The sequence below is a fragment of the Bos indicus x Bos taurus genome, chromosome 11 (assembly GCF_003369695.1).
Source record: "Bos indicus x Bos taurus breed Angus x Brahman F1 hybrid chromosome 11, Bos_hybrid_MaternalHap_v2.0, whole genome shotgun sequence".
In the NCBI taxonomy this organism is placed as follows: Eukaryota; Metazoa; Chordata; class Mammalia; order Artiodactyla; family Bovidae; genus Bos; species Bos indicus x Bos taurus.
The window spans coordinates 71,006,322-71,029,980 of record NC_040086.1 but is presented as its reverse complement, the minus strand read 5'-3'; the positions used below and the strand labels follow the sequence as shown (position 1 = coordinate 71,029,980).

The 23,659-nt window shown below is 52.0% G+C and overlaps 1 protein-coding gene across 1 annotated transcript; it reads left to right on the top strand.

Annotated features, from left to right (window-relative positions):
• On the top strand, positions 1-22,930 carry FOSL2 (FOS like 2, AP-1 transcription factor subunit). The gene is made up of 4 exons (XM_027555766.1): positions 1-888; positions 10,630-10,881; positions 15,747-15,854; positions 18,210-22,930. The coding sequence occupies exons 1-4, from the start codon at positions 787-789 to the stop codon at positions 18,729-18,731; spliced, it is 984 nt and encodes a 327-aa protein (XP_027411567.1). The 5' UTR covers positions 1-786; the 3' UTR covers positions 18,732-22,930.
• Positions 22,931-23,659: the final 729 nt, after the last annotated feature.

Here is a 23,659-nt window from a genome sequence, read left to right as displayed (position 1 = left end):
GACTCATCTCGGGCAGAGCGCTGGGGCTCCGAGCAAACCAGCGAGCAAGCGAGCGGCGCTCGGCGGGGACCGAGAGAGGGAGAGAGAGAGGCGCGGACGGGCGAGGCGGGCCCGTCCGGGAGCGGGCGCCGGGAAAGGGGTGCAGGTCCGGGCGCCGAAGCCGCGGCACCGCGTCCCTCTCCACGCCGGCTCAGCTGGATCCTCCCGGGCCGTGGGCCGGGCGCAGGCTGCCTTCTTCTCCTAGTCAAGTGTCCGAGCCGCTCCAAACTCCGGCTGCGAGTCGGCCACAGGAAGTTTATTCTCAGCTCCTTTTCTAAAAGGAGGAAATAGAAGTTTCTCCAAGCGGGCAGCCTTTCTTTCTGCCTTTTTTCCCCCCTCTTTCTTTTCTGCCCTGACATCGGGGGTCCCCAGACCTGGCAGGCTTGACCCGCCGGGTTGACTCCCATTCTTTTTTGATTACCGATTTTTGATTGAGCCGGCGGTCTCGGCTGGGCTCCGATTGCGCGCGGGGGCGGGAGGGCGCGCGCAGGGGAGGGACCGAGGGACGCGCGGACTTTTTAGAGGGAGGGACTGGGTGGACAACTGGTCCCGCGGCGCTCGCAGAGCAGGAAAGAAGTGGTGTAGCGCTCGGCGCTCTGGGGGCCCTGTTCCCGGGGTGCCTCCGCCGAGGGGGACAAGCCCGAGGCGCGGCCAGCAGAAAGCCAGCGCACAGCAGCCGGTGCGCGGCCGCGGCGAGGGCGGGGGAAGAAAAACACCCTGTTTTCTCTCGGGCCCCCACCGCGGATCATGTACCAGGATTATCCCGGGAACTTTGACACCTCGTCCCGGGGCAGCAGCGGCTCTCCTGCGCACGCCGAGTCCTACTCCAGCGGCGGCGGCGGCCAGCAGGTAGGTGCGGGCCCCGGGTGCACCTGGCGGCGCGGGTGGACCCCCGCCTTCCTCTCGCCGCCACTGCCTCTTTTGCTTTCTTTGCCCTTTCTCGGTTTGGTGAGAAAATACCTACGGGCCACCATTGTAAGTTCTGAATTCTCATCTCCTGCCCACACCTCCTTTCACCCCCTCTACCCTCGCCAACACTTTTTTTTTTTTTAACTGGAGCGGCGAGTGGGCTGAAAGAACCTACAAACCCTGTCCTTCACACTACATCGTATCCAGACAAGCTCCTGGAATTGCAGGTCCCGTTCCCAGAAGCCTGTGCCTCCCTCCTCTCCCAGGAATTCATCTCCATTCCCCTCTATCTCCGTGGTGGACCCCCCCTTCCCAAATTTTTCACGCACGGGCCCCTTCCGATATCTAGAGAACTTATTCCTGCGAAAAAGCCCTCTCCTTCTTTCCCCACCCCGACCCCGCACCTTCTCCCGCCGTTGGTCTTAGTTAATTTCGGAAAGAGGTTGGGAACTCGGAAACTGGTTGGGCTCCTTCAAGTGATCCAGAGTGAGGGCGAGAATTGTCACTCAGGGAGTCAGGTGCGAAGGTCAGGAAGAAGGAGGTCAGCCTTGATTGGCTCCGGCTGCGTGCGTCTATGTACCCTGCGCCCATCCACCTCCTGTTAGGGTCAGTCTAGGAGCCTGAACTGCCACCCAAAGGGGCGCCTTGGGGCCTGGGGAGTACCTGGGGCCAGGACGGCTGCACAGAGACGGGAAGCTGGAGAGACCTCTTCTAGGCTCCTGAATGGTTCTGGAAGCCGAGAAATAACTTGTTTCTAAAGCAGGCGGACTGGTTTGCACTGGAGAGGTTGTGCCTGCCATCTCTGTCTATAAATACCAGAATAAATACCAGAAAGTTGTTGCTAGGTTGGTGGTGCTGATGGGGTGCCTACCCTCTGCAACAGCCACCTCCCACCCCACCCCCACCCCCCACCCACCCACCCACCCAGAGGCTTGTGAGGAATCTGACTTAAACAAGGCTGCTAGACCCTGAAGCCCGTCTTGGTCAGGATCTGCCGAGTTTCTAGCCCAGTTGGCTGCAGCAAGAGTTGCTCTGGTTAGGCGGTGGCCTTGGCCTCTATAAGCCAGCCAACCAGGAGGGGCTGCGGTGGGCTTCCAGGGCGGAGGGACCCTGATGGAGAATAAAATGGAAACGTGGCTCTCTTAGTAACTGAGGATATCTTATTCCAAAGTGGTTCCCCATACCTGGTGGATCCTCAAAACGCTTTTCTGTGCCTCGCCTCTACCTGCCCTGGTATCCCCATAAGCACCCACTGTAGAGAGCCTTGTCAGTGCATTGAGGGCACAGTCAGTGCATGCACCCTTAATAATGAACACTAAGGTGATGAGTTTCAAATCTTGTCCCAAAGTGATTTTGTTTGCTTTCCAGCCCCATTGGTGGTTTCTATTGAATCCAACCATCATTAGGCAATGGGTTGGAGTCATTTGACATCTATTCCCTCATTCTCCAGTTCAACAGCCCCTCTGTTTTTGTCCCTCTCTGCCTCTCCAAATCAGGAAGGAATCTTTTGATTTCTCATTTGCTCCTTTGGCTGCTGTTTCTGCGGCAGTCATCACTGAAATGTTACAACCTTGCAGCCGGGCTTTACTCAGACTCTGGGGCCTAGATGGAAAATCAGACCGGACATCAGTGCCCCGATTGAATAATCTGTGTCACTAGGGCTTTGAGCCCAGGATGTGAGTGGAGGCAATTCCCTGTTTTGGAAGAAAATCAGACAGGAAACCAGAGCTAGGAAGAAGGAAGAGAACTCAGTCCAGCAGAGTGTAATGGGGCCTCATTACCGAAGCAAAAAGCAGCTGTTGGCTAATTCCTAGCGTGCTGTAACACATGAGGATTTTGCAATTAGTAATAACTGGTGCACGGGGTTCTTGCGTATGTGCCTGTCCATTCGGCCCAGCAGCTCAAGCAAGGAGCCTTTCAAACCAGAGGGATTGGTAAGGTAATGCCGCTTTGGGCAAGTTTCTCAGCCTGTCCACTCCTGAGGAGGGGAAGGGGTGGCGGGAGGACGGGAGAGGGTTTTTCCATCATCCCTGTGACTGGGAGCAGAGCTGTTCTGTGGTCCTAAGAGCTGACGTGAGAAGCTTTTGTTATTTCACATGTCTGTGACCCCACCCGGGCTCAAGGTAACTTTATTGCATACCAGATAAAACCTGTAATCACTTTATTTCTCTTAGCTTCCTTTATGGAGAGACTTTCCTGGCAGTTGGTGATGGGCCTTCCTCCTTTTGTGGCAGCTCAGTGTAAGAGCTCTGGTTTTACCTTGGGCAAGTGAATATTATTTTTTTCTCCTCTCTTTGTTTGTGGGGTCTAATATTCCTTAGAAATTTGTTGCTGTTTACTTAGCCTAGGACTTTCTTCTCACTTCATGAAGCTTGGTCTTAACACATGGCTGTGAGTTTCAGTGACTTGAGGGGGGGCGGCAGATAACTCTTTGTTAAAACCTCTGTTCTTGTATGTGGCAGGAACTTGAAGTATGAAAAATATTTCCTGTTCCAGTTATAGTTTTAATCTCAGACGTTGGTCATTGGTGATTTGATTTGCCCCTAATAGTTGCACACACACCCCCACCCCTGGCTTTTTCTTTTTATTGTTGTTTTCTCTCTTTCCTAACTTTCCTAGGAAAACACCTCCCAGATATATGCCCTGGCTGACTGCTCGACTCACGGTTTCAGGCCCTGAGCATTACGCAATCTAGCCAGTTACACAAACATAGGTCATTTCATAACTTGTTTTCATCAGCTTGGCCCCCTTTTAATGAAAAAAACAAAACAAAAACAAGACCCAGAACTTTTCCAAGGCTGCCATTTGTCTGTTTCTCAGATAACTTGTGAAAATAAATCAAAGGGGACAGTTCCTTTTTGGAACCAAGGAATAACAGAATAACTCTCTTCTTTGGCAACCATTCTTTTCCAAGAGACAGACAGACACACATACACGCACACACACACACACACACACACACACACACACACAAAATTCCCCAGAGTGAACTTTTGCCAACTGTACCAGGCTGGGACATTCCTCACATCAAAGAACTTTTACCAGAAATGACTGTGATTCCCAAGTCAGCCCCAATCGTGCCTCTTTAGTGCCCCCTACGGGACATTCTTAGAAGAACTATCTGGGGAATGTATTTTTCCAGCCCCAGAGAGTGTTAACTTGGTGAGTTTTCGAAATTCTTAGGACTTTTTTTTTTTCTTTTTAATTCAGGACAAATAAATGCCACATATTTAACAGTGGTTAACTAGGAGTTGCTTGACCTCGAAATGCAGTTTCTTTTCTAATTTTATTTTGTTCTAAATAAAGCATGGTTGAAAAAGGAGTGCTTTTTTCTTTCTCTATTTTTATATCTGTTCATTGGCAGCACAATGTCTTCAAATTCCGAAGGCTTGTTTTCTTGATATTGTTTGTAGCAGGACACTGGAAATTGTTCGAGGAGACGGTCTTCAGAATTGGTGGGAAGGTGGGAGGTGTATATTAAGGGTCTGGTACCCTTTTTTTTTTGTTTTTGCCTTGATCTCACAGATGTTGTAGATTAGGATCAAACAAAATGTTATCCCAGGAATTTGTCTGTTCCGCTGATTCTTGCTGGTGGAAGTCAGTGTCACTGGTTCATCAAAGTGAATGGGGTGAAGCAGCAGTCACGTATTGTCTGAGTGGCAGTTGAATTTTCCTATTCAAACCCCTGAGTGCACTTCCATTGCTTTATTTCTACCTGGCTCATTATTCAAGGTGAGTGTAGAGTTAGGAGCCTCTGTTTTTTTTCTTTCCTGTCTTAATACAAACACACCAGAACTTATGCATCCAAATCAGCTGTTGTCCCCTTCATAACCGTTCCTTGAGGAGACTAAATTCTTATTTGGATGCTGTGGCTATTAGTCAGACTCAGAAAGATTTTACAACATCCCTCTTTGGAATTGGCTTCAGCAAATTCTTTTGAAAACCCTCCCTCCTAACATATTTTTGTCTTTTGAGGGTGAATTTAATATTTGGAAGTTATCAAAAGATCTGGCATAGAAGGAACCAAGGGTGATGTGTGAGGTCTGGGTGATCTGGCAGGGTCCGAAGCAAGATGTGACCCCAAATCCTGCTGGTCTCCATCTCAAGAGTCTTCCTGGGAGAGCAGTCACCAAGACAAGGCACACCAAAGCAGGCACCTCTGCCACCTAGACCTTTCGATTCGCCCCAACCCCCATCCCGTTACAGGGGAATAAATGCACTGATTTTGAGAATTCAGGAGGCTAGGTTTCTCGTCTATCCATTGAAAGAAAGAAAAAGAATTAGTGTTTTGTGACTCCGTCTCTTCCATGCTGTGTGTGGCATCTTTTGTGGCCACGGCATTTCCAAATGACGGCAGCTGCCCTGATGGAGGCAAATAAATCTGTTCCCAACCCCAGCTGGTAACTCTGTCCCTCTTGGACTCGATGGGCCAGAGAGGGAAGGTGTAAGAGTCATCTTACCCAATGCCCCATCACGGGACAATGACTTGGCCATGCTCACCTGCTGTGGTTGTAGAGAGGATGAGATGGCATGCCATTCCCGTGGAGTGCAGAGCTGTCTTAGCTTGGTGGGGGTACAGAGTGGGGTCTACAGAAGGGTAGAGGGAATTCCCTCTTGCTTTGGAGTGGAATTTCTGTCCAAAAGGGCCCTGGAAGGCAAGACATCAGGGAACCTGGTGGACAACTCAGTATTGGTCACCTTCTTTTCCTTTCTTTTGTCTTTTCTTTGCTGTTCTTCACCCTAGCAGTTAGGTGAAGGAGGATAATGTGATTTGTTCAAGTGAACCTGACAGGAATCACTTGGAAAATGGGGGGGGGAGGTGGCGCGGGATTATGAGTTATTGATGACTATTTCCATGATGACATTAGTGCTGAGCCTCAGGAATGAAAGGTCAAAGGTCAAGGTGATGTCCCATATAGAATCTGTGAAAATTGGTTGAATTCCACAGAGAAGGCTTTGGAGAACACCCCACGTTTAGTAAAAGTACAGAGCATTTGAGTCAAACTGGACCTCAGCAGGTTTATTCTGGGGCATTTGAGGCAGCATTCGCCCTGCCCTCTCCTCTTCCCCCAAGCGAGTCTCCTGGGATGTTGGAATTTTCCTTTTCCTGTGCTGGGAAACTAAAAAAAGGGGGTTCTTAAGAGAGAGAACCCAGTCTCTTCTCAGACATGCATAATCATTTCTACCTGTCGAGGCAGGTCCCAGGTATTCAGGGTTTTGATGGCTTGAGTGCTTGGTGGCCCAGTCAAGAGTCAACCTCGTGGAGAAATGCCTGGCTGAGGGGATGGACCCTGAACACCAACTCTGATTCCATCTTAAATGCCACTTCTGGGCCCCTCACACCAGGAGTTTCTGGGATAGGCCCTGCCACATCCATGTCTGCAGGAAAGCAAACCCTGCTTCCTAGACCTTTCTGAACCTGAGGCCCTACAGAGTTCAGAAAAGTCATTTCCTCAAGTTAGCAATTTCTGGACTGAAGGGACCTCTCTGATCTGATGAAGCTGGGTAGCACTAAAGGCCCCTTGTTCCGAGCTTTCTCATAGGCAGCAGGACACACATACATACTGAGCGGCCCCAAGGCTCCCTTAAATTCAGGATAAGGAGGTTCTGCTGCCCGAAGACCCCCATCAAGGCTTGCAACCTCAACATTCGGCTTCAGGTTCTGGAGATTGACGCTGGCTAGTGAGAGTCCATTGCTTGATTCCCTGCGTTAGAAGAATGGTTCTGCTTTTTTGCTTTCTCATTTCCTCTCTTTATTCTTTTCCCCTCAACCTGAGCTTACTGAGATGAGAATAATCCTCTAGGACAGAGGTCGCCAAACTATGGCCCAAGTCTTTTTGTAAATAGGGCTTAAGAGAGTCCAGGCACGCCTGTTTGTTTACATCTCGTCTGTGGCTGTACTCACGCTACAGTGCCTGAGTTGAGTAGTTGCCACAGAGACCTTATGGCCTGCAGAGTCTAAAATATTTACTATCTGGCCTTTTACAGCAAAAGTTTGCCAAACTGCCAAAGGAGGTTGGGGGGAGGGGGGCAATTTGTCCTTTTATAGGCATTCTTGCCCACCCAGAAGTCAACAGGATGACACAGTTAAATAAAGCATTTGGAGGCTCTGCCAGACTGGAATACCACATAGCCATCCAGCACCTTCCATGCTGTCCTTAGAGGAGGAGTTTTCAAGGGAGTGGAGAGCTCCAGGGGGGTCAAGTGAGGGTCCTGGGTTACCTCCTCTAGCCCCCCACCCCCAGCACACCAACATCCCTGTTGGTGCTGCAACAGGGATCAAACCACCGTGTACCTGCAGCTGAGAAGCCCCATCTTGGTTTCTGTTCGGTGTTAACCCATTGGTAGAGAACTGTGATTTCTCCCCAACATGACATGTGACTGGTTCTTGGGTCCTCTTGGGAGAGAAAAACGCCAGGCTAACTTCTGGGACCACAAACTCTGAGGCTCACCTCTTCTCTCCAGCTCCAGTGTCACTTTCTGAAAAATACCTTCAGAGTTGACACAAAACACAAATCTGCCAGATCTCACTTAAACTTTTGTGTGTGTCTCAGAGAGGCTCCTGCTGGAGACAAAAGCCTCCTTTAGCAGTCCCCTCTGGGGCTGGGACATTGTTTTCCTTGCAGCTCAGAAGCAGTGTGTTACCCAGATGGCTTTACCTCCCTCTGAAACGAGTTGTGCATGCATTTAGAGGCAGTCATTACCTACTGCCTTGTTTTTATTGCGTCTTGTTTTGTCTAGACCAAGCTACTGCTGCAAGGAATCTGGCTGATGGCCGGGTATGGCCTTCTGTAGACCTGCCATCACAGACAGTGGACCGGAGGGCCTCCTGAGAGGGGCTGAGAGTCTGCCACTTAGTCCTAAGCAGAATTAGTCTTTCCAGCTTTGCTTCAGGCTTTTGGCTCCCCTCCCTTAGCCTGAAATGGGAGCTCTTTTTTTCTTGGAATGAGAAGTCAACTTCTTGGGTGCTCTCCTGAGAGGAAAGCTGACAGCCCCCTGCCCCTCGAAGGAAGGACGTTAAACTGTCCTACTAGATGCCATGGGTGTCTTTCAAACCCAGAACCTGACTCGGGGAGAGAAACAAGAAAAATGTTGGGTGCTTCCCAGGAATGAGAAGCTGGCAGTTCTCCCAGGAGCCACCCCTTCCCCCAGACACTTCCAATGACAATGCGTGTGGTGATGGTGATGGTGGCTGTGATGGTTGTCATTGTTGTGATGATGATGATGATAGCACCTTCCATTTATTTGCAGCATCATTTCTCAACCCTGACTGCACATTAGAACCTCCTTAGTTTTTTTTTTTTTAAACAGCTTATCAGAACACCACCCGAAAGCAGTGATTTTAGAACTCTAATGGTAAGGTTGGCTCCTGCATTGGTGTTTTTGAAAAGCTCCTCAGAATATTCTAATGTTGCAGCCAGGGTTGAGCACCACTGATGTGCTTTCATAGCCTGTGATTACAAGTAGCTCCTTATTTAATCCTTGTGATAGTGCAAAGAGTTTGGTGTTACTGCTCCCCTCTCCAGACAGGGAAACTGAGTCCCCAGTGATTCACCAAGGCCTCACATCCAGGCCTCCTGACTCAGATGACCTCCCAGCCTCCCTCCCAACGCAGCATCCTAAGAGAGACATAGCTGCCTGGGCTTTGGTGCTTCTGCACACACTCAGCTGCTCATGTGTTCCCAATGCCCTCTTCCTTAAGCTCTGGTTGTCTGTTTTTCCTCCTTGAAGATCATTTCCCACTTGTATCCTTCCATGTTCACTGCACCCAGCCCTCCTTCACACACACCACACATACTTAGGTACATCTGGTACTTTTCATTCAGCTCCTGATAAAAAGCCCAGTTGTCTTTGCCCTGCGAGATGACTCAGAATCCATTCTTGCACTGGGCAGCTCTCCTCATTGCCTCCCAGAATCCATTGCACTGGCAACTTCACAGAATCCCAGAAGACGTTTTATCCAGGTTAGTCTGGGAGGTGAGGCAGCCCCATCCCACCTCCTAGATTGGGGTCAGGCAGGGGAGTGAGCAAGGAAGGGTCCCCAGCTCCCTGAGCTGCAATGAAGGACTCTTAAGCTTCACTTTTATTTACACAGAGGAACACAGATGTCATCACCAGGGGCAAAGACCATGGTAGAGGCAGCTGCCATTGCTGCTGCTACTTCTAATCTTGGTTGGGCCGCAAGAGCAGGGATGCTATAGCATCCATGCTAATGTCAATGGGCTTTCATCTGGGGTCAAACAGACCTGTGCGGCCTCCTGGGTGAGGGACTGTCTGTAGGGATCCTGGGTGGGAATGACCCTGATGCTCTGTCCAGGTGCATTGGGGGTGGATACCAGCACTTGGGGCTGGACTTCAAGATAGGAAAAACAATTCTGCAAAGTGTTGCATTGTGTGGGAGAGACCTGGCCTCTCTGTCAGACCGAACTGGGTTTGAATCCTGACCCCACTGCTTATTAGAACGTGGCTTTGGATAAGTTACTTAATCTCTCTAAGCCTAAATTTCTGCCTCTAAAATGGAGATAATGGTAGTTCTTACCTCAGAGGGAGAATTAATGGGATAATCTAGGTTAAACACTACTGTGGTGCCTGTCATTTAGTAAGTGCTCAGTAAGTGTTAGTTATTATTGTTGTCATCTTTGCATCCCCCAAGTTAGGGAAGAAAGGATGTGCAGAACCTTTTGTGGGAACAGGAATCATCTGAGGCTGAGGGTTCCAGAAGGGGGGCTCTCCCCTGAAAATCTGGAAGTTGGGGGGTCTTCCCCTTCTCCCTCCTTCTCACTTTCTAGTAGCTGCTCTGAAGGAAGGTCAGGCCCAGCTGCTGAGGAGCATGGCCCAGTTTAGCTTTGGTACTCTGTCATCATGTTATATTTTAAATAGACTGCTTCCTGCAGCATGTTCCACAGGGCTCTGCAACGTGGTCTGGGCATAAATTAAGTGACAGGGAGAAAACCCAGAGCTAGCAGCGCTAAAGTTTCCCACAGACAGGCCTGTGAGCTCGGATAGATAGATACATGAATGGGTAGAGAGAGATGCAGGATCTCTCAAGATGGGGGTGAAGGTCAAGGAGGGCAAGGACAGCAAGGGGAAGCCTGGCAGCAAAGGCTACCGCTTTCAGTCTCGTGGGTCAGGGGACATCTTTTCATGGTCTCACCCTGATGGGATCACAGCCCCATGATGAAACTTTTTGGAACGTAACAGAAGCAGACACGATAAACTTCCTGGTGATCTTTGTTGCTGTAGAGCAGTTGGTCTGCAAATCTCCTCAAAGGATACTAAGCTGGTACCTGGGGAATAACAGCAAGTGACCCAGAGGCTTAGGTGGCCCAGATGGGAGGCCTGCTCTCCTGCAGATAGGGGCAGGCCTGGAGGGTTTCAGAGAGGGCCTGCTGGGATGTGAGCTGCTGAGGACCACATCTGTCCTGGCAGCCATTGGGGATATGACCACATCTTTCCTGAGCCGGTGGGGGATGGAGTTTCCAGGACCTGAGTCAGGGAGCAGATCTGACGGGGAAGAGTTAAGATCCCCTTGATTCTTGGATGTGCAGGAACCCCGCCCAGTTATCCTGACCTCGGCACTCCAGGCACTGACCCTACTTTCTGCTGGTTTTGGCCTTCTATCTCGGCTTGGCCTGTTTTGCAGTATTTGTTGGCTCAGTCCTATCTTCCTCTTCATTTCAGAAATTCCGGGTAGATATGCCTGGCTCAGGCAGCGCCTTCATCCCTACCATCAACGCCATCACGACCAGCCAGGATCTGCAGTGGATGGTGCAGCCCACGGTGATCACTTCCATGTCCAGCCCATACCCCCGCTCGCACCCCTACAGCCCCCTGCCAGGCCTGGCCTCTGTCCCCGGGCACATGGCCCTCCCGAGACCCGGTGTGATCAAGACCATTGGCACCACGGTGGGCCGCAGGAGGAGAGATGAGCAGGTACAGTTCTGTTCGGGAGCCACATTAGTGGCTTTATAGTGCAGAGTGTTTTCCTGCAGACTGGCGAGGAGCAGGGTGTGTGTTCTGGGAGCACTGGGGAGATGAAGGAACTCAGGACCCTCCTCCTTGGAGGCAGAGCATGTGACCTGAGAGTCAGGTATCTTGCCCATGTCCCTTAGAATCTCTGAGTCTCAGTTTCCTCAGCTGCAAAATGGGGATGGTGTCTTGCTAGCCAGGACTTGCTGCCACTGGAATGAGATCATGGTGGGAAAGCACGTGGTGAATGATGAGGCGTCAGCACACGGGCAGGACTGTTGGGACCTGCCTACAGCAGTATCCTCTGATCCTTGGCAGAGGGACCATGGGACAAGCAGCCGATGAACCCTGGCGGGGAGCCCTTTGTGGGCTTATCCCTTAAGTGTCTCCTAGTATCTAGTATGGGCAAGAACCCAGCTGTCCTAAAGGGGCCCACTTCCAGGCCAGTACTGCCTACGGTGTGTCCATCACCCCTCCATGTCCCAGGCCTCCAACTCGAGGCTGGAGCCCATTTCAAGTGCCTGGGATGCACATTCCGGAAACACATCTGGGACTCTGGGGTCTTTGGAATCTGCTCAGCTCCTTAAGCTCCAGGGACACATTGGGGAGCGGGGGTCAGACAACTGCAGCCTTTTTTCCCCTCAAGGGGCTTAGCTTTGAGCAGGAGCCAACCTGGCTGGGAGGGATGCCAGAAAGGGGCGGGGCCTCTGCTCTCTAGATAGCATCTACCCGAGCCTCCAAAGGTCTATCGTCTGTATTAGCGGAGAGTGGGGCAGTGATGGCCCCCCGCTTCCCAAAAGAGAAATCAGAGTCATGCATAATTCTAGAAGGGAGGGAATGAGCCTTGTAAGAGCCCCACCTGTCCCCCTTCGCAGATGACACAGCCAAACAGCTACCTGGGGCTACTTGGCCAGTGAGTGGGGAAGTGTGGTCTAGAACCAGGCCTCTGGGATTCCACCCCTCTGCAGTGCTCTTTCTACAATGCCATGCCACCGTGAGTCCAAGGAAGGGAAATACTTTAGTAGCAGAATCCCTTTTTCAACTGAAATATTAGCCTGGAGAATTACTTCGATTACAGCTTTGGAACCCCTTCCCATTTCAGTCACTGTCCACCTGCACTCTGGGATCCCCAGGCCCACAGTGTTCCAATACAAGGACCTTCCAAACGTGGTGCCAGTGGCTAACTGTGGGTCCAGTGCCACTAGTCCCTTTGTGTGTGCCAGGTCACTTCAGTTGTGTCTGATTCTTTGTGACCCTATGGACTGTAGCCCGCTAGGCTCCTCTGCCCGTGGAATTCTCTAGGCAAGAATACTGGAGTGGGTTGCCATGCACTCCTCCAGATCTTCCCCACCCAGTGATCGAACCCGTGTCTCTTATGTTTCCTGCATTGGCAGGTGGGTTCTTTTCTGCTAGTGCCACCTGGGAAGCCTGCCACGAGTTCCCAGGATACTTAGAATTACAAGGATCACTGCTTTGAGGAACCAGAAGCTTTTACACGAGTCCCGTTCCTCTGAGGACAAAGCTGGGCCTTGTATCCGCTACTTGTTGGCTTGTTCTCTTAATGGCCGGACCTTGTGCAGGGGCAGCATGGGGAGATGTGTGTAATAGACACTAACGGTTCCCAGGTCCTGTTGGGCTTCTGCTCCTGGGGCAAGTGGCCAATACCCTCCTCCTCCCAGCTGCTTCCATGCTTGTAGTTATAAATATGCAGTAGCAGTGATCCCAGTGTCTTCTATAACTGTGCTTCCTTCAGGGAACTCAGGGTACCAAGCTTTATCTCCTGGTATGTAAAGGACCCCTTATCCTTTACAAGCTAGGCTTGTGAGGGACTCCCAGGTTAGCAGGACAGCCAAGCAAGATGTGCTAAATACTCTTCATTCTTTTGTCCAACTCTTTGTGACCCCACGGACTGTAGCCTACCAGGCTCCTGTGTCCATGGAATTCTCTAGGCAAGAACACTGGGGTGGGTAAGCCATTCCATTCTTCAAGGGATCTTCCTGACCCAGGGATCCAGCCAGGGTCTCCTTTGCAGGTAGATTCTTTACCATCTGAGCTACCAGGGAAGTCCTTTTTCTGGACCCAGGTCACACCAAATTTGCAAGATTAGAGAGGAAGAGACTTTGGAGACTGGCTTTTCTAAATCTCCCTCTGCACCCATTTTACAGATGAGGAAACTGATGCCTAGAAAGAAGGGCCTTGCCTAGGCTCATGCAGTGAGTGGCAGCAGAGCCAGGATTGGAATCCATCCCCTTTGACCTTCAACCCTGTGATTTTTCCCATCACACCACCCAGGCGTGCCCTTGGAGAGTTTCCTTCTGTTTTTGAGATAGAAGGAGAGAGCCAGGAACATTTTATCCCATGTCAATTAGGAGTTCAGACCATCATGCAGCAGCTTAGAGGAAGCCTAGGCAGCAGCATCCTAGAACTTGGCTCCTCGGGTTGCTAGCTCTAGGGTCTTTTCTCTGAGGCTCACTTCTGCCTTCCCAGCCTCCCCCAGGGGGCAGAGGCTGTTATGGCGCTGGCCTGGTGTCTCATTGCCCTCCTCTGGGGCCTGCCCCCGAGGCTCCCTCTGAGGCCACCAGTGGCGGGGAAGGGAGGGTGTGTGTGGCTTGTGGGTGGGTACGTGGTGGTGTGACACACTCATGCTGTAACCATATTGTCACCGCCCCTGAACATTTCCTATGCCAAGAGCTCCCACAAGTTGCCCTGTACCTCACCAGACACTTCTTAGAAGAGAGAAACTTCTAAGGCACTGGGGAGGCCAGAATCTGTCCAGGGGGAATGGAGGCAGAAGTGGATCAGGACCAGCTCTCTGTCTTGTCTGCCCCTCATCAGTGAGGGAGCGGGGTGCTAGCTGGGCCTCAAGGGGAGCCCTGGTAGCCTTTTGATGCTGAGCCCTGAACCTGGGGCTGCAACAGGGCCATCAGGCTCTCTCGGTCCCTCTCGGGCTCAGGCTGAGATGGATTTTGGAGCGGCAGGTATTCAGGGCCTTGGCCAAGTGTCCTTTTGTGACCTCAGCCTGTGATCCTCTGTGATCCCACAGAGAATAGGGTGCCCCCGTCTGTGTTCTCTGGGTGTCTGGTTGATTTGCTGCTCAGTGAGTGCAGCAAAGGTATCAGAGAGGAGACCTCTGGACTGCGTTGTCTTCTTTCCAGCACTTTCTGGTTTAGAGAAGACTCACACTGCGTCTCATCTGATCCCTGCAGAAGCTTTGTGGGAGGCGGGGCAGGTCCTATTAACCCCACTTTCCAAATGAGGATCTGAGGCTCGGAGGGTCAGTAATCTGTCTGGGTCCATCCAGAAGTGCCACATCTGCGTTTGGCTCTGAGCCACCCGACACCTCTCAGGAGAGAGACCATGGAGCAATCAGCTTTCCCGGGGAGGTGGGGCAGGGGCTTGAGGAGGGAAGTGGAGCCAGGATCCAGTGTGGGCTCGAAGACCAGGCCTTTGTAAGAGGGTTGAAGACTAACAGGAATGTAATGTTACCAGCTGGATGGGCTCAGGTCAGTGTGCCCCACGTGGAGGCCGCTGCAAGGACAGATGGTGCTAGGGAGGGACACAGTGATGCTATGCCCTGCTCTGCAGGCAGCGTCCTGGGGACTCTGGCCTGGGCCCAGCCCGGGGAGTGGCTCCCTTACTTGCAGGCTGGCTGGAGGTCCAGGCAGCATCCCTCAGGGGGGCAGCTTCTCTCTCAGCCCTCCAAAAATGGCTTTGGCCTTTTCCCCACATGTCCCTTGAGGGGAGGACTTGGGCCTTACTGCCCCCAGAATCTTCTAAGCCCCCAGTACATCACTTGGCACTTAGATGGTGTGCTGTCAGGGTCTGATCACTGAAGGAGGGGGTCTTTCCTTTTGAATTCCTTCCTGCCTTGGCCCATAGCCATCTACTCACATCAACTCTGGAATGGCTCTATGTAAACAGAGTATCAGCCCTGGTGGTGGAGCAGAGTTCTTGCCCTCTGGCCTGAGCTGCAGGCCCCTAACCAGCTTCCTGGTGAGGAGCTAGGTCATAAGCTCTACAGGCGGATTTTTGTTCATTCGGTTCGCTGACAAATCTCTAACCCCTCAAACCATGCCTGGCATGTTGAAGGGCTGGTTGGTTGCATGAGTAGATGTGGTGGGCAGCAGAGTTTTAATCTGCTCCAGGGCTCCTCCTCCTCTTTGCCCGTTCTGCCCAATCCAGCACTGTGCCAGGCACACTGGTGAGTCCTCTGGGTTGAACTGCGAGCAGCCAGCACTCGAGGGCTGGCAGAGGGACTTGGGAGTGGGGTGGTCCTCCCTCCCGCCATCTGGCAAGAGAACATGCACCCCCCACTCCGGGTGGTTCTTACTCTGGGCCCAGCTACATAATCAAGTGGGGATAATAAGGCTTGCAGAGCAGGCAGAGTGTTGGGGAGGAGTAATTAGGCCGAGTTGGGAGGAAGCTGCTTAAGTGGGTGGGGCCAGGCCTGGCACAAGGGGACTCTCTGGGGAACGGTCCCAGCTCATTCTCTCGGGTCTTGGCACTGAATCAGGGCTGACATGTCACATGCTGCCATCATGCCTGGGCTGGTGAGTCTCTGACCCATGGCTACCCTGCTCTCCCTTCAAACATGTGACATCACCTTCTGGGGGCTGGGGTTTAGTTCTGAGTGCTCCCCCTACCCCCAGGCACCCAAACTGGGGTGAGGTACATGTTCTGGGGCCCCTGAGCCACGTTCCTCTTGCCTTCCTCCTTCCCTGCCCGGTCCCAGAAGGGGTTCTTCCCCTACTTACAATGCGGTTAAAAGCGGAAAAGCTTTGTGAGCCACGCACCCGAGCCTAACCGTGATCCTTGGCCCTGGCCTCTAGCTGTCCCCTGAAGAGGAGGAGAAGCGTCGAATTCGGAGGGAGAGGAACAAGCTGGCTGCGGCCAAGTGCCGGAACCGCCGCCGGGAGCTGACGGAGAAGCTGCAGGCGGTGAGGAGCCCTGCGTGGGGTGGGCGCACTCCTGGGTGGGCTGAAGCTGGGACCCCAGGGCTCCCGGCCCTCTCCCCTCCCTCCCTCACCCCTAGTAACTGACAGAGTTAGTATGGGCAGAAGCATTCCTTCTTCTGAGCACATGGGTCAGCCCTGCCCTGATTTGAAGGAGGTGGATGGGGAGAAGGGAGCTGGCCTTTATCACCCAGCATGGACCCAGAAAGAACTGGATAAGCTTCTTGGGCCTGGCACCCTGTTCACCTCAGCATCTGAAGGATTCTGTGCTGAGATCTGCTGGGGCTCCTGGGCGAGGGATGGCAGAGGGTGTCGCCGTTGCCGGCCAGCAGCCAGGCAGGCCCAAGCCTGCCCCCTCCAGGGTTCCTCTTCCCAGGTTCCAGCCGCCCCCATGCCTGCCTGCCTGCCGCCGGCAGGAGTGGGCCCAGCCTGGCTTCAGCCATCTGGTTCTCTGGGCTTCTCCACCTCTGCAGGGTCTTGGCGCTCCCTGGGTCTCATGGGTATGGATCATAGGCAGCTGAGTTGTACTATCTTGGGGTTTTCTCATATCCTCTGTGGGCGGGAGGGTTCCCCGCCTCTGCTCTGATCCTGAAGCTGTCACCTCATTGGTACCTCATTCTGCCCTGTGAGTCATTCTCCCCTGCTAGCTAATTGCCCCCACCTGGGGGCCCTCAGCCCCGCCCTTCCCTCCCCAAACCTTGACCTGACCGACATCACGTAACTCCCTCCAGAGCCCAGCCCTCCAGGAGGGGCCGTGTGCCGTGTGGAGGAAACCCAGAGCCAGGACTGACTCTTCCTGGGTGGAATGTTTTCCAAGTGAGGAGATGAGGTGAACTGTGTCAGTGGTCATTGCACTGAGCAGCCAGGTTGGAGCTCTGGAAATCGAAATGGACTTGCAAATCCTATTACTTTATTTAATCCTCCCAGCTACCATTCCCCTGCTTCCACTTCTCTTTGTCCATCCCAGAGCCCTTGTTCATGGGCCTTAAATGTGCACCGGGTGAATTCTATGATGCCCTTGGTAGTGGCCTGTGGAGGTGTTAGAGGCGGGAGGAGGAGTGGGAGCTCTCCGATGCCAGGTGGGGCAGATCCATTAGTGATCAGCACTCCCCGGGAGACACCCCGGAGAGCCCTCCCCACCACTAACCTTTCAGGGAGCCATATCCCCCTGGGTCTACCCCCAGGTGCTTCTGCCACCAGCCCCAGAATAGCCTGTGCCCCAAGGCCCGTCGGTTTTCCTCCCCTCTCTCCCCTTGAAGCCTCACACCCTACACCCCCGCCTCCCCACGACCTAGCCACCCAGCCTCTGAGCCACATCCTGCACAGGAAGCCTCTCAGAAGCTCATGACGTTCATCAGACCCTTGAGACAGATGGAAAGTTTTTTTCACTCCGGAATATGCTGTACTCTGCTTAGCAAAGCTCTGGCCCATGTCATCTCGTTCTCAAACAGGAATCTGTGTTCGGGAAAAGTGGGGAGGAGGCTGGTGACACATACCTCTCCGTAAATTCCATGACGACCCCCCCACCTCCCGCCACCACGTGCATCTGTTGCTTCTCTAGCTTTGTGTGAAAGGAAGGGCTGAGGTCCTTGCAGAGGGTCCCTGCCGGCCTCATTTGCCCACTCAGGCTGGCAGGGGTCTCATCTGTTGAAGCATGGGGGCTGAACTGAATGTTCTCTCGGGGTTCTGTGAGTCCTGAAGAGCAAAAAAAGAGAAGAGGGGCAGGGAAGATCCAGTGGGATGGATTGAGTGCTTCCTACAAGCCAGCTACTCCTAGGCTTGTGTGTGCAGACAAATATCCAGTCACGCAGCTCAGAGTTCAGTGTCGATATGTCCCTGGCGAGCTGGAGGGGCTTGAAGAGGCATGGGGGGTGGGGGAGGGATGCAGCTGCCTGTTCTGCTCCCTTCCCCCGCCAGGTCTCACTATTACTCACCCCCTCGGAGTACCAGGGGCAGTCCTGACAGAAAAGTGTAGTAGCATGTGGACTCTGCAATCAGATATATTGGAGTCAGATCCAGGCTACCCTATCTGCTTACTCTGGCATCGGGCAAATGGTTAAACCTCTTGGAAACTCAGTTTTATTATTAGTGCTCAGTCATGGCCACTACAAGGGTTAATTCACCCTTCCTCCAAGCTGACTCCCCTCTACTCTCAACCTGGAGTTCTGGAAACAAGGAATCCTGAACATGCAGGTGGCCCAGAAGCAGTCGGGTGTGAGCTCACTAGCTTCATGGTCAGCCCTCTGAGGACCGTGTTTGGTTTTCCCTCTCTCACCCAGATCTGACACCCCCTGGCCCATCTCCTACCATCCTTCACATCCTTCCCCTCTTCCCCTGCAGGAGACTGAGGAGCTGGAGGAGGAGAAGTCGGGCCTGCAGAAGGAGATCGCCGAACTGCAGAAAGAGAAAGAGAAGCTGGAGTTCATGCTGGTGGCCCATGGGCCCGTGTGCAAGATCAGCCCCGAGGAACGCCGGTCCCCGCCGGCCTCCGGGCTGCAGGCCCTGCGCAGCGGGGCCAGTGGAGGGGTCGGTGCCGTGGTGGTGAAACAGGAGCCCCTGGAAGAGGACAGCCCCTCGTCCTCATCGGCGGGGCTGGACAAGGCCCAGCGCTCCGTGATCAAGCCCATCAGCATTGCTGGGGGCTTCTATGGCGAGGAGCCCCTGCACACCCCCATCGTGGTGACCTCCACTCCTGCCATCACTCCGGGCACCTCGAACCTCGTCTTCACCTACCCCAGTGTGCTGGAGCAGGAGTCGCCAGCATCGCCTTCTGAGTCCTGCTCCAAGGCTCACCGCAGAAGCAGTAGCAGTGGGGACCAGTCATCAGACTCTTTGAACTCCCCTACTCTGCTGGCTCTGTAACCCAGCTCCCAGGGGCAGGGGTGGGGGTCCTCGTCACTGCCTCCTGCCCAGGGACCAGCACCTTCCAGCGCTCCGGGGCCGTGAGGAAAAGAGGGGGACCCTGCCAGAGAGCTTCCTGGCTCTGGGGAGACCCAGGTGGGATTTGGTGGTGAGTTGCCGGAGGACTTGGATGAGCTCTTGGAAGGCACAGGACCTCCTCCTCTCTCGTCCATCTCGCGAAGCAAATCCGTTTCTTGAAAAACATTGGAGAACTTGGTTTGGTGGACTCGGGCATCTCCCTGGCTTCTGAAGAGCCTGAAGCTGGTTTGGGCCATTCTTGTCCCTCAGTTCCGATGTGTCTCTGGAGTGATGGTGTCCTTCCCGCCCCACCAAGCATGCTCAATACCTTTTTGGTTTCACCTTCCCTCTATTCGCCCCTTCCTTCCCCCAGTGTCAATTTCACTCCCTCTTAGTTTTTTATCGAATTTGCCATGACATTTCATCTGGGTGGTCTGAATAGTAAAGCTCTTCATTTCTGAAGAGGGGGCAGCAGGGTGACTCTTTGGCTGGGGCTGACTTGTCCAGAAGGGGACAGTCCATGTGCAATACAGAACCTTCCCTCCTCTGACACTTCTGGTCTACCACCATCTCCGGAACCACCAGCAGGGCTCCTTGAACTGTCCAGGAGAGGCCACCATCGCCAGGAGGTTTGGAGGACCCTTCCTCCCCATCCTCGGAGACGGCTTTTGGAGGAGCAGCTTGGCCAGAAGACAGGGTGTGAGTGAGACAGCGGGGGCACGGATTGGGTTTGCCAAATGCCTAATTACCAGGCCAGGAATGGCCAGGAATAGTGCCAGCGGGCCACACGGGTGTCCCAGCCAGCCTCTCTTCACCCCGTGTCTTGAATAGGACGTCTCTTGTAATTACCGCCTCGTCGTTCAGCCCTGGACCCTTCTCTCCTTCCTTCCTCGGAGCCACACGTCACTCCAAGTCCCTGCCCGCTCCACCCTCCCCCACCCTGCCTCTCAGGGTGACGCCGCCCGTGGAGGTTTAATGAGCGTGGGCCTGGCCCCTCCCCAAGCCTCAAAATCGCCTCTGCTGTGGATGGAAAGGAAGGGGGAGGAAGGAGGGAGGCAGTCAGAGTGGGGTTTGCCTCGCAGCAGCCTGAGCGCCTGCTTCTCACCTCTCACCAAGGTGCTGGGCCATGCTACCCTCTGTGGTCATCTGCTACCTGATGGATCTCGCGCTTGTTCTCTTACACTCCCCTGCCCCCTCACCCCAGTGTGCTTCCCAGGTCCACCAGCCAGCTGTGAACAGCTGGCCCAGAGCTGCTGTTGTGGCTTGCAGCTTATGCGCCATTCCCCAGGGGCTGCTGAAATCAGAGATGAATCCCACTGCAAGAGAGCTGCCCTTTCCTGTGGGGTGGAGGATGGGAAAGGGGGTCCTCCAGCCGCCCCCCAACCTCCTCCCAGGAGCACAGCTCCGCAGAGCTCAGCGGAGTCCCCGCCTGCCACCCCTCGGAGACTTTTTTTCTCCCCAAGGCTGGTCTTCCAGCATTGGCCTCTGCTGGCCTAGTACTCTGAGGGAGGCCCCACTATTGTGATTCAGCTCTAGAGATCATTGTATGATAATTTAAAACTATATAGATATTATTTAAATCAACCCAGTGGGGGTTAAATCTCAAAGTTGGACTTGGGAGAGGGAGAAAAAGCGATGACCTGATTGCTCACCTGTTCCCTTCACAGACCCAGGCCTGGCATGCCGGCTGGTATTTAATGTTCATTACTCACTTGCCATGCCCTAGACACACAGAATGGAACAACCCAATGCCTAAAATACACAGCCCACTATGACCGGGAGTGATGTGTGGAGGGGTAGGACTTGCAAAGAGAGGAGACTAAAAGAAACAGGATTTTCCCCCCAGATGCTTTAAATATGTTATTTCCCACATTCCTTGGCTGTGACACTGCCCCCCAGTTCGCCAGAAGTTCTGGGAGGGGCGCTTCTAATAAGATGGGGCCTTTGGGTTTCTGGCTTCAGATTAATCAAGGACACAGAGGTCAGCTAGGAGTAGCAGGAGACAGGCAAAAAGAACTGGGGTGAACTCAGCTCTGAAAGACTTAATCATCTCAAGTGGTATTTGTGGCCAACTGGGAGCTATTTCTTTTTGAATATATGTATTATATATTTCTTAAATGAAGCTGCTCTCTGGTGTTTTGTTTCTAAAGTCCCTTTGTGCCCCACTTTGCACAGCTCTGATCCCAAGGCAGGCCCTGGCATGTGACGTGGGGCCAAGCTGGACATTCCTGAAATGGAGTCTGGCTTTAGTTCAGATTTCAAACTGCATTGGCTTTGGGACCAGCAGAAAGCAAGAACCCAGCCGCCTTGCAGGACTTCGAGGCCTCTGAGCTGTGTTTCTATTCAGGACCCTCTAACTTTGTTCTTGGAGGTAGTTTGGCTTCCTCAAAGCCAGAGGTTATTTGGAGAATTCACTCTTGACTCACAGGCATATCCTCAGTCACTGCCTTCTGGCTGGTTCTCTAAAGTTGCTGCCAGACACCAGGCCTGCTGCTTCCTCCTCCTTCCTTTCTCCTCCTCCTCGGGAGCAGCGGCAGGGGGAGCCTTTGGACTTGGGCAGGGAACCCCATGCCCCCCTGTGTCCCCAGCCGTGAGGCAGCTGGTGTGGACTCCAGTTGGGCTGCAGGCAGCTCTGGGACCACATAGGGCAGGCACTCCTTGACAGGCTGGTGTGAAACACACAGTCCCCTTGGCCACCTGGCTAGCCTCTTGGGAACAGCCCTCTTCCTGTCGAGTGGATGGGGACAGCTGCTGACACAGGACAGAGAGGAGATCCCAGGTGAAGCTTAGGCAATTACCAGAGCCAACTCAAAGCGGAGAATTCACTGGGGAAGTTTTCAGAAAGAAATCATTTTTCTGCCTGTGAGACTGGCCAGGTGTCTTCACTGTGGCCCATCCCACAGGCAACTCAAAGCCAGGAACCATCAGAGGCTACTGGTTCCCTTTCTCAGGCTTTGGGGAAGGGAGTCTCCTCTCTGTTCCCACTAGGCTCCATCTTAAGATTGAGCTCAACTTACAGGCGTTGGGACTTTTCTCCCTTTTCCTTGATGGACCAACAGTGCTTCTTGCAATCTCACCTTGTAACTTTTAGGTTGATTTCCTCCCTTGATCAGACATCCATGTGGCCTCTTTAAGAAGGAAAAGAATAGCACCTTCTATGTGCCAGGCACTGTGTTAGGCACTTTTATATATATATACTCTCTTTAGGGTGAGACTAAGTGATGAGGACTTCCCTTATTAAAAGCCCACCACTAATGGATCAACAAAAACACTTGGAGGTGAGAAGGTCTTTCTCCAAAGATCCAAGGCAAGATTGCCTTCAGTCTGAGGTTTGTTCTCAAAAGACCCACCCCCTACAATATCCTCCACCTCTAAATGTGTTTCCCCTGTGATGTGCTCCTTTGCACTCTTCAGATGGTTAACCTGAGTCCTTATAGACTTTGTGGACCAATAGGATATGTGGCGTGTGTAACTTTCTTTTAAAAACTTAAGTAAAGTGGTCTTGCTACTTTCTGCTTGTTGAGTCTTCTTGGCATTCAGTCTTAAAAGCCAGCATCTCACTATTTATTGACGGGTCGTGTGTATGTGTGCGTGCGTGCGTGTGTACATTTCTAGGTGTGCCCATGTCCTCCTGCACCTTTTAAAAAGGAAACCCAGTCACCCCACTACCTATGTGACATCTTCTCATGCTTCTAGTATATTGGTCATATATCAACAAAGGGTTTTAATTTTCTAAGGCTGACATGTTCAGGAGGAGCTGGGTCAAATTTTGAGCAGGGCATGGGAAGGGAAGGGGGAGAAGTAATTGACATTTATTTTATTATTTATTTTAAATGTTTACATCTTTGTGTTGTACCAAGCCTGAATAGAAACAGATAGCATTAAAATGCTCAGTTCCTCTCTCCCTCTCTTTCTTCCTTATAATTTTTTTTTTAAATTTAGGCTAATGATGCTTTGTTTCTAAAATGATTTGTGACTTGTGCTGTATAAACTGTATAAAAAAAGGTTCTGTTTTTAAAGATGGTGTGTCATTCCCCTGGGGACAGTGGTCACCAAGAACTCTACGTTAGAACACAAGGAAAGATCCTGCTCTGTTCATCAAAAATTATTTTCTGTGTATGATTAAAAGTTTATTCCATTTATTTTAGTTTGTGGTTACTTGATGTCGAGGAAGAAAAATGTTCACGTTTGTATAAAGAATAGGTATCAGGGTGTCTTTTCTGAAGTGACAGATGTATATATAGTATTTTGGTATATCGTGGCAAATCAAAAGCTTCGTGCATCTGTATTTGAGGTATGTTGATGATGTGGAATAAAGACTGCTCTAAGATCCTGGAGGTAAAAAAAAAAAAAAACATTGTACAAGATTCCTACAGCTTGATGGGGGAATTTAATTATCTTTCTGAGCACCTTGTCTTTTTTTTTTTTTTTTTTAAATATTGGTGAAATGGTCCCATTGGGAAGGCTTCTAAATAGGCCTCTCCAGGCAGGACTATGAGCTCAAAAATCTTTGTATAGTTTTGAAATTTGAGGAGTAGCTCAGCTCTGAAGCATCTCTGGTGGTGTTTTGTTGTTGTTTTGTTATTTTACTGTAATACAAGCCTACAGTATTTGCACTAAAGAAAGCTTGTTAGAAAAAGCTTGCTGCTATGGAAGAAAGAACATATTACAACTTTTTTTCCTTTTTTTTTTTTTTTTTTTGTTAGCTTTTTCACTTTCAATTGAGTAGCTTTTTGTAGAATAAAATGAATTAAGATTGAAGAGCCTCTGATGGTTGGTTTATTCTGTCTTTTCTTCCTATCTTTTCTGTCGCTTCTCTTTTTTCCCTTCTAGGCTTTTCTACCTTTGGCTCCGTGAGCAGAGTTGGTCTT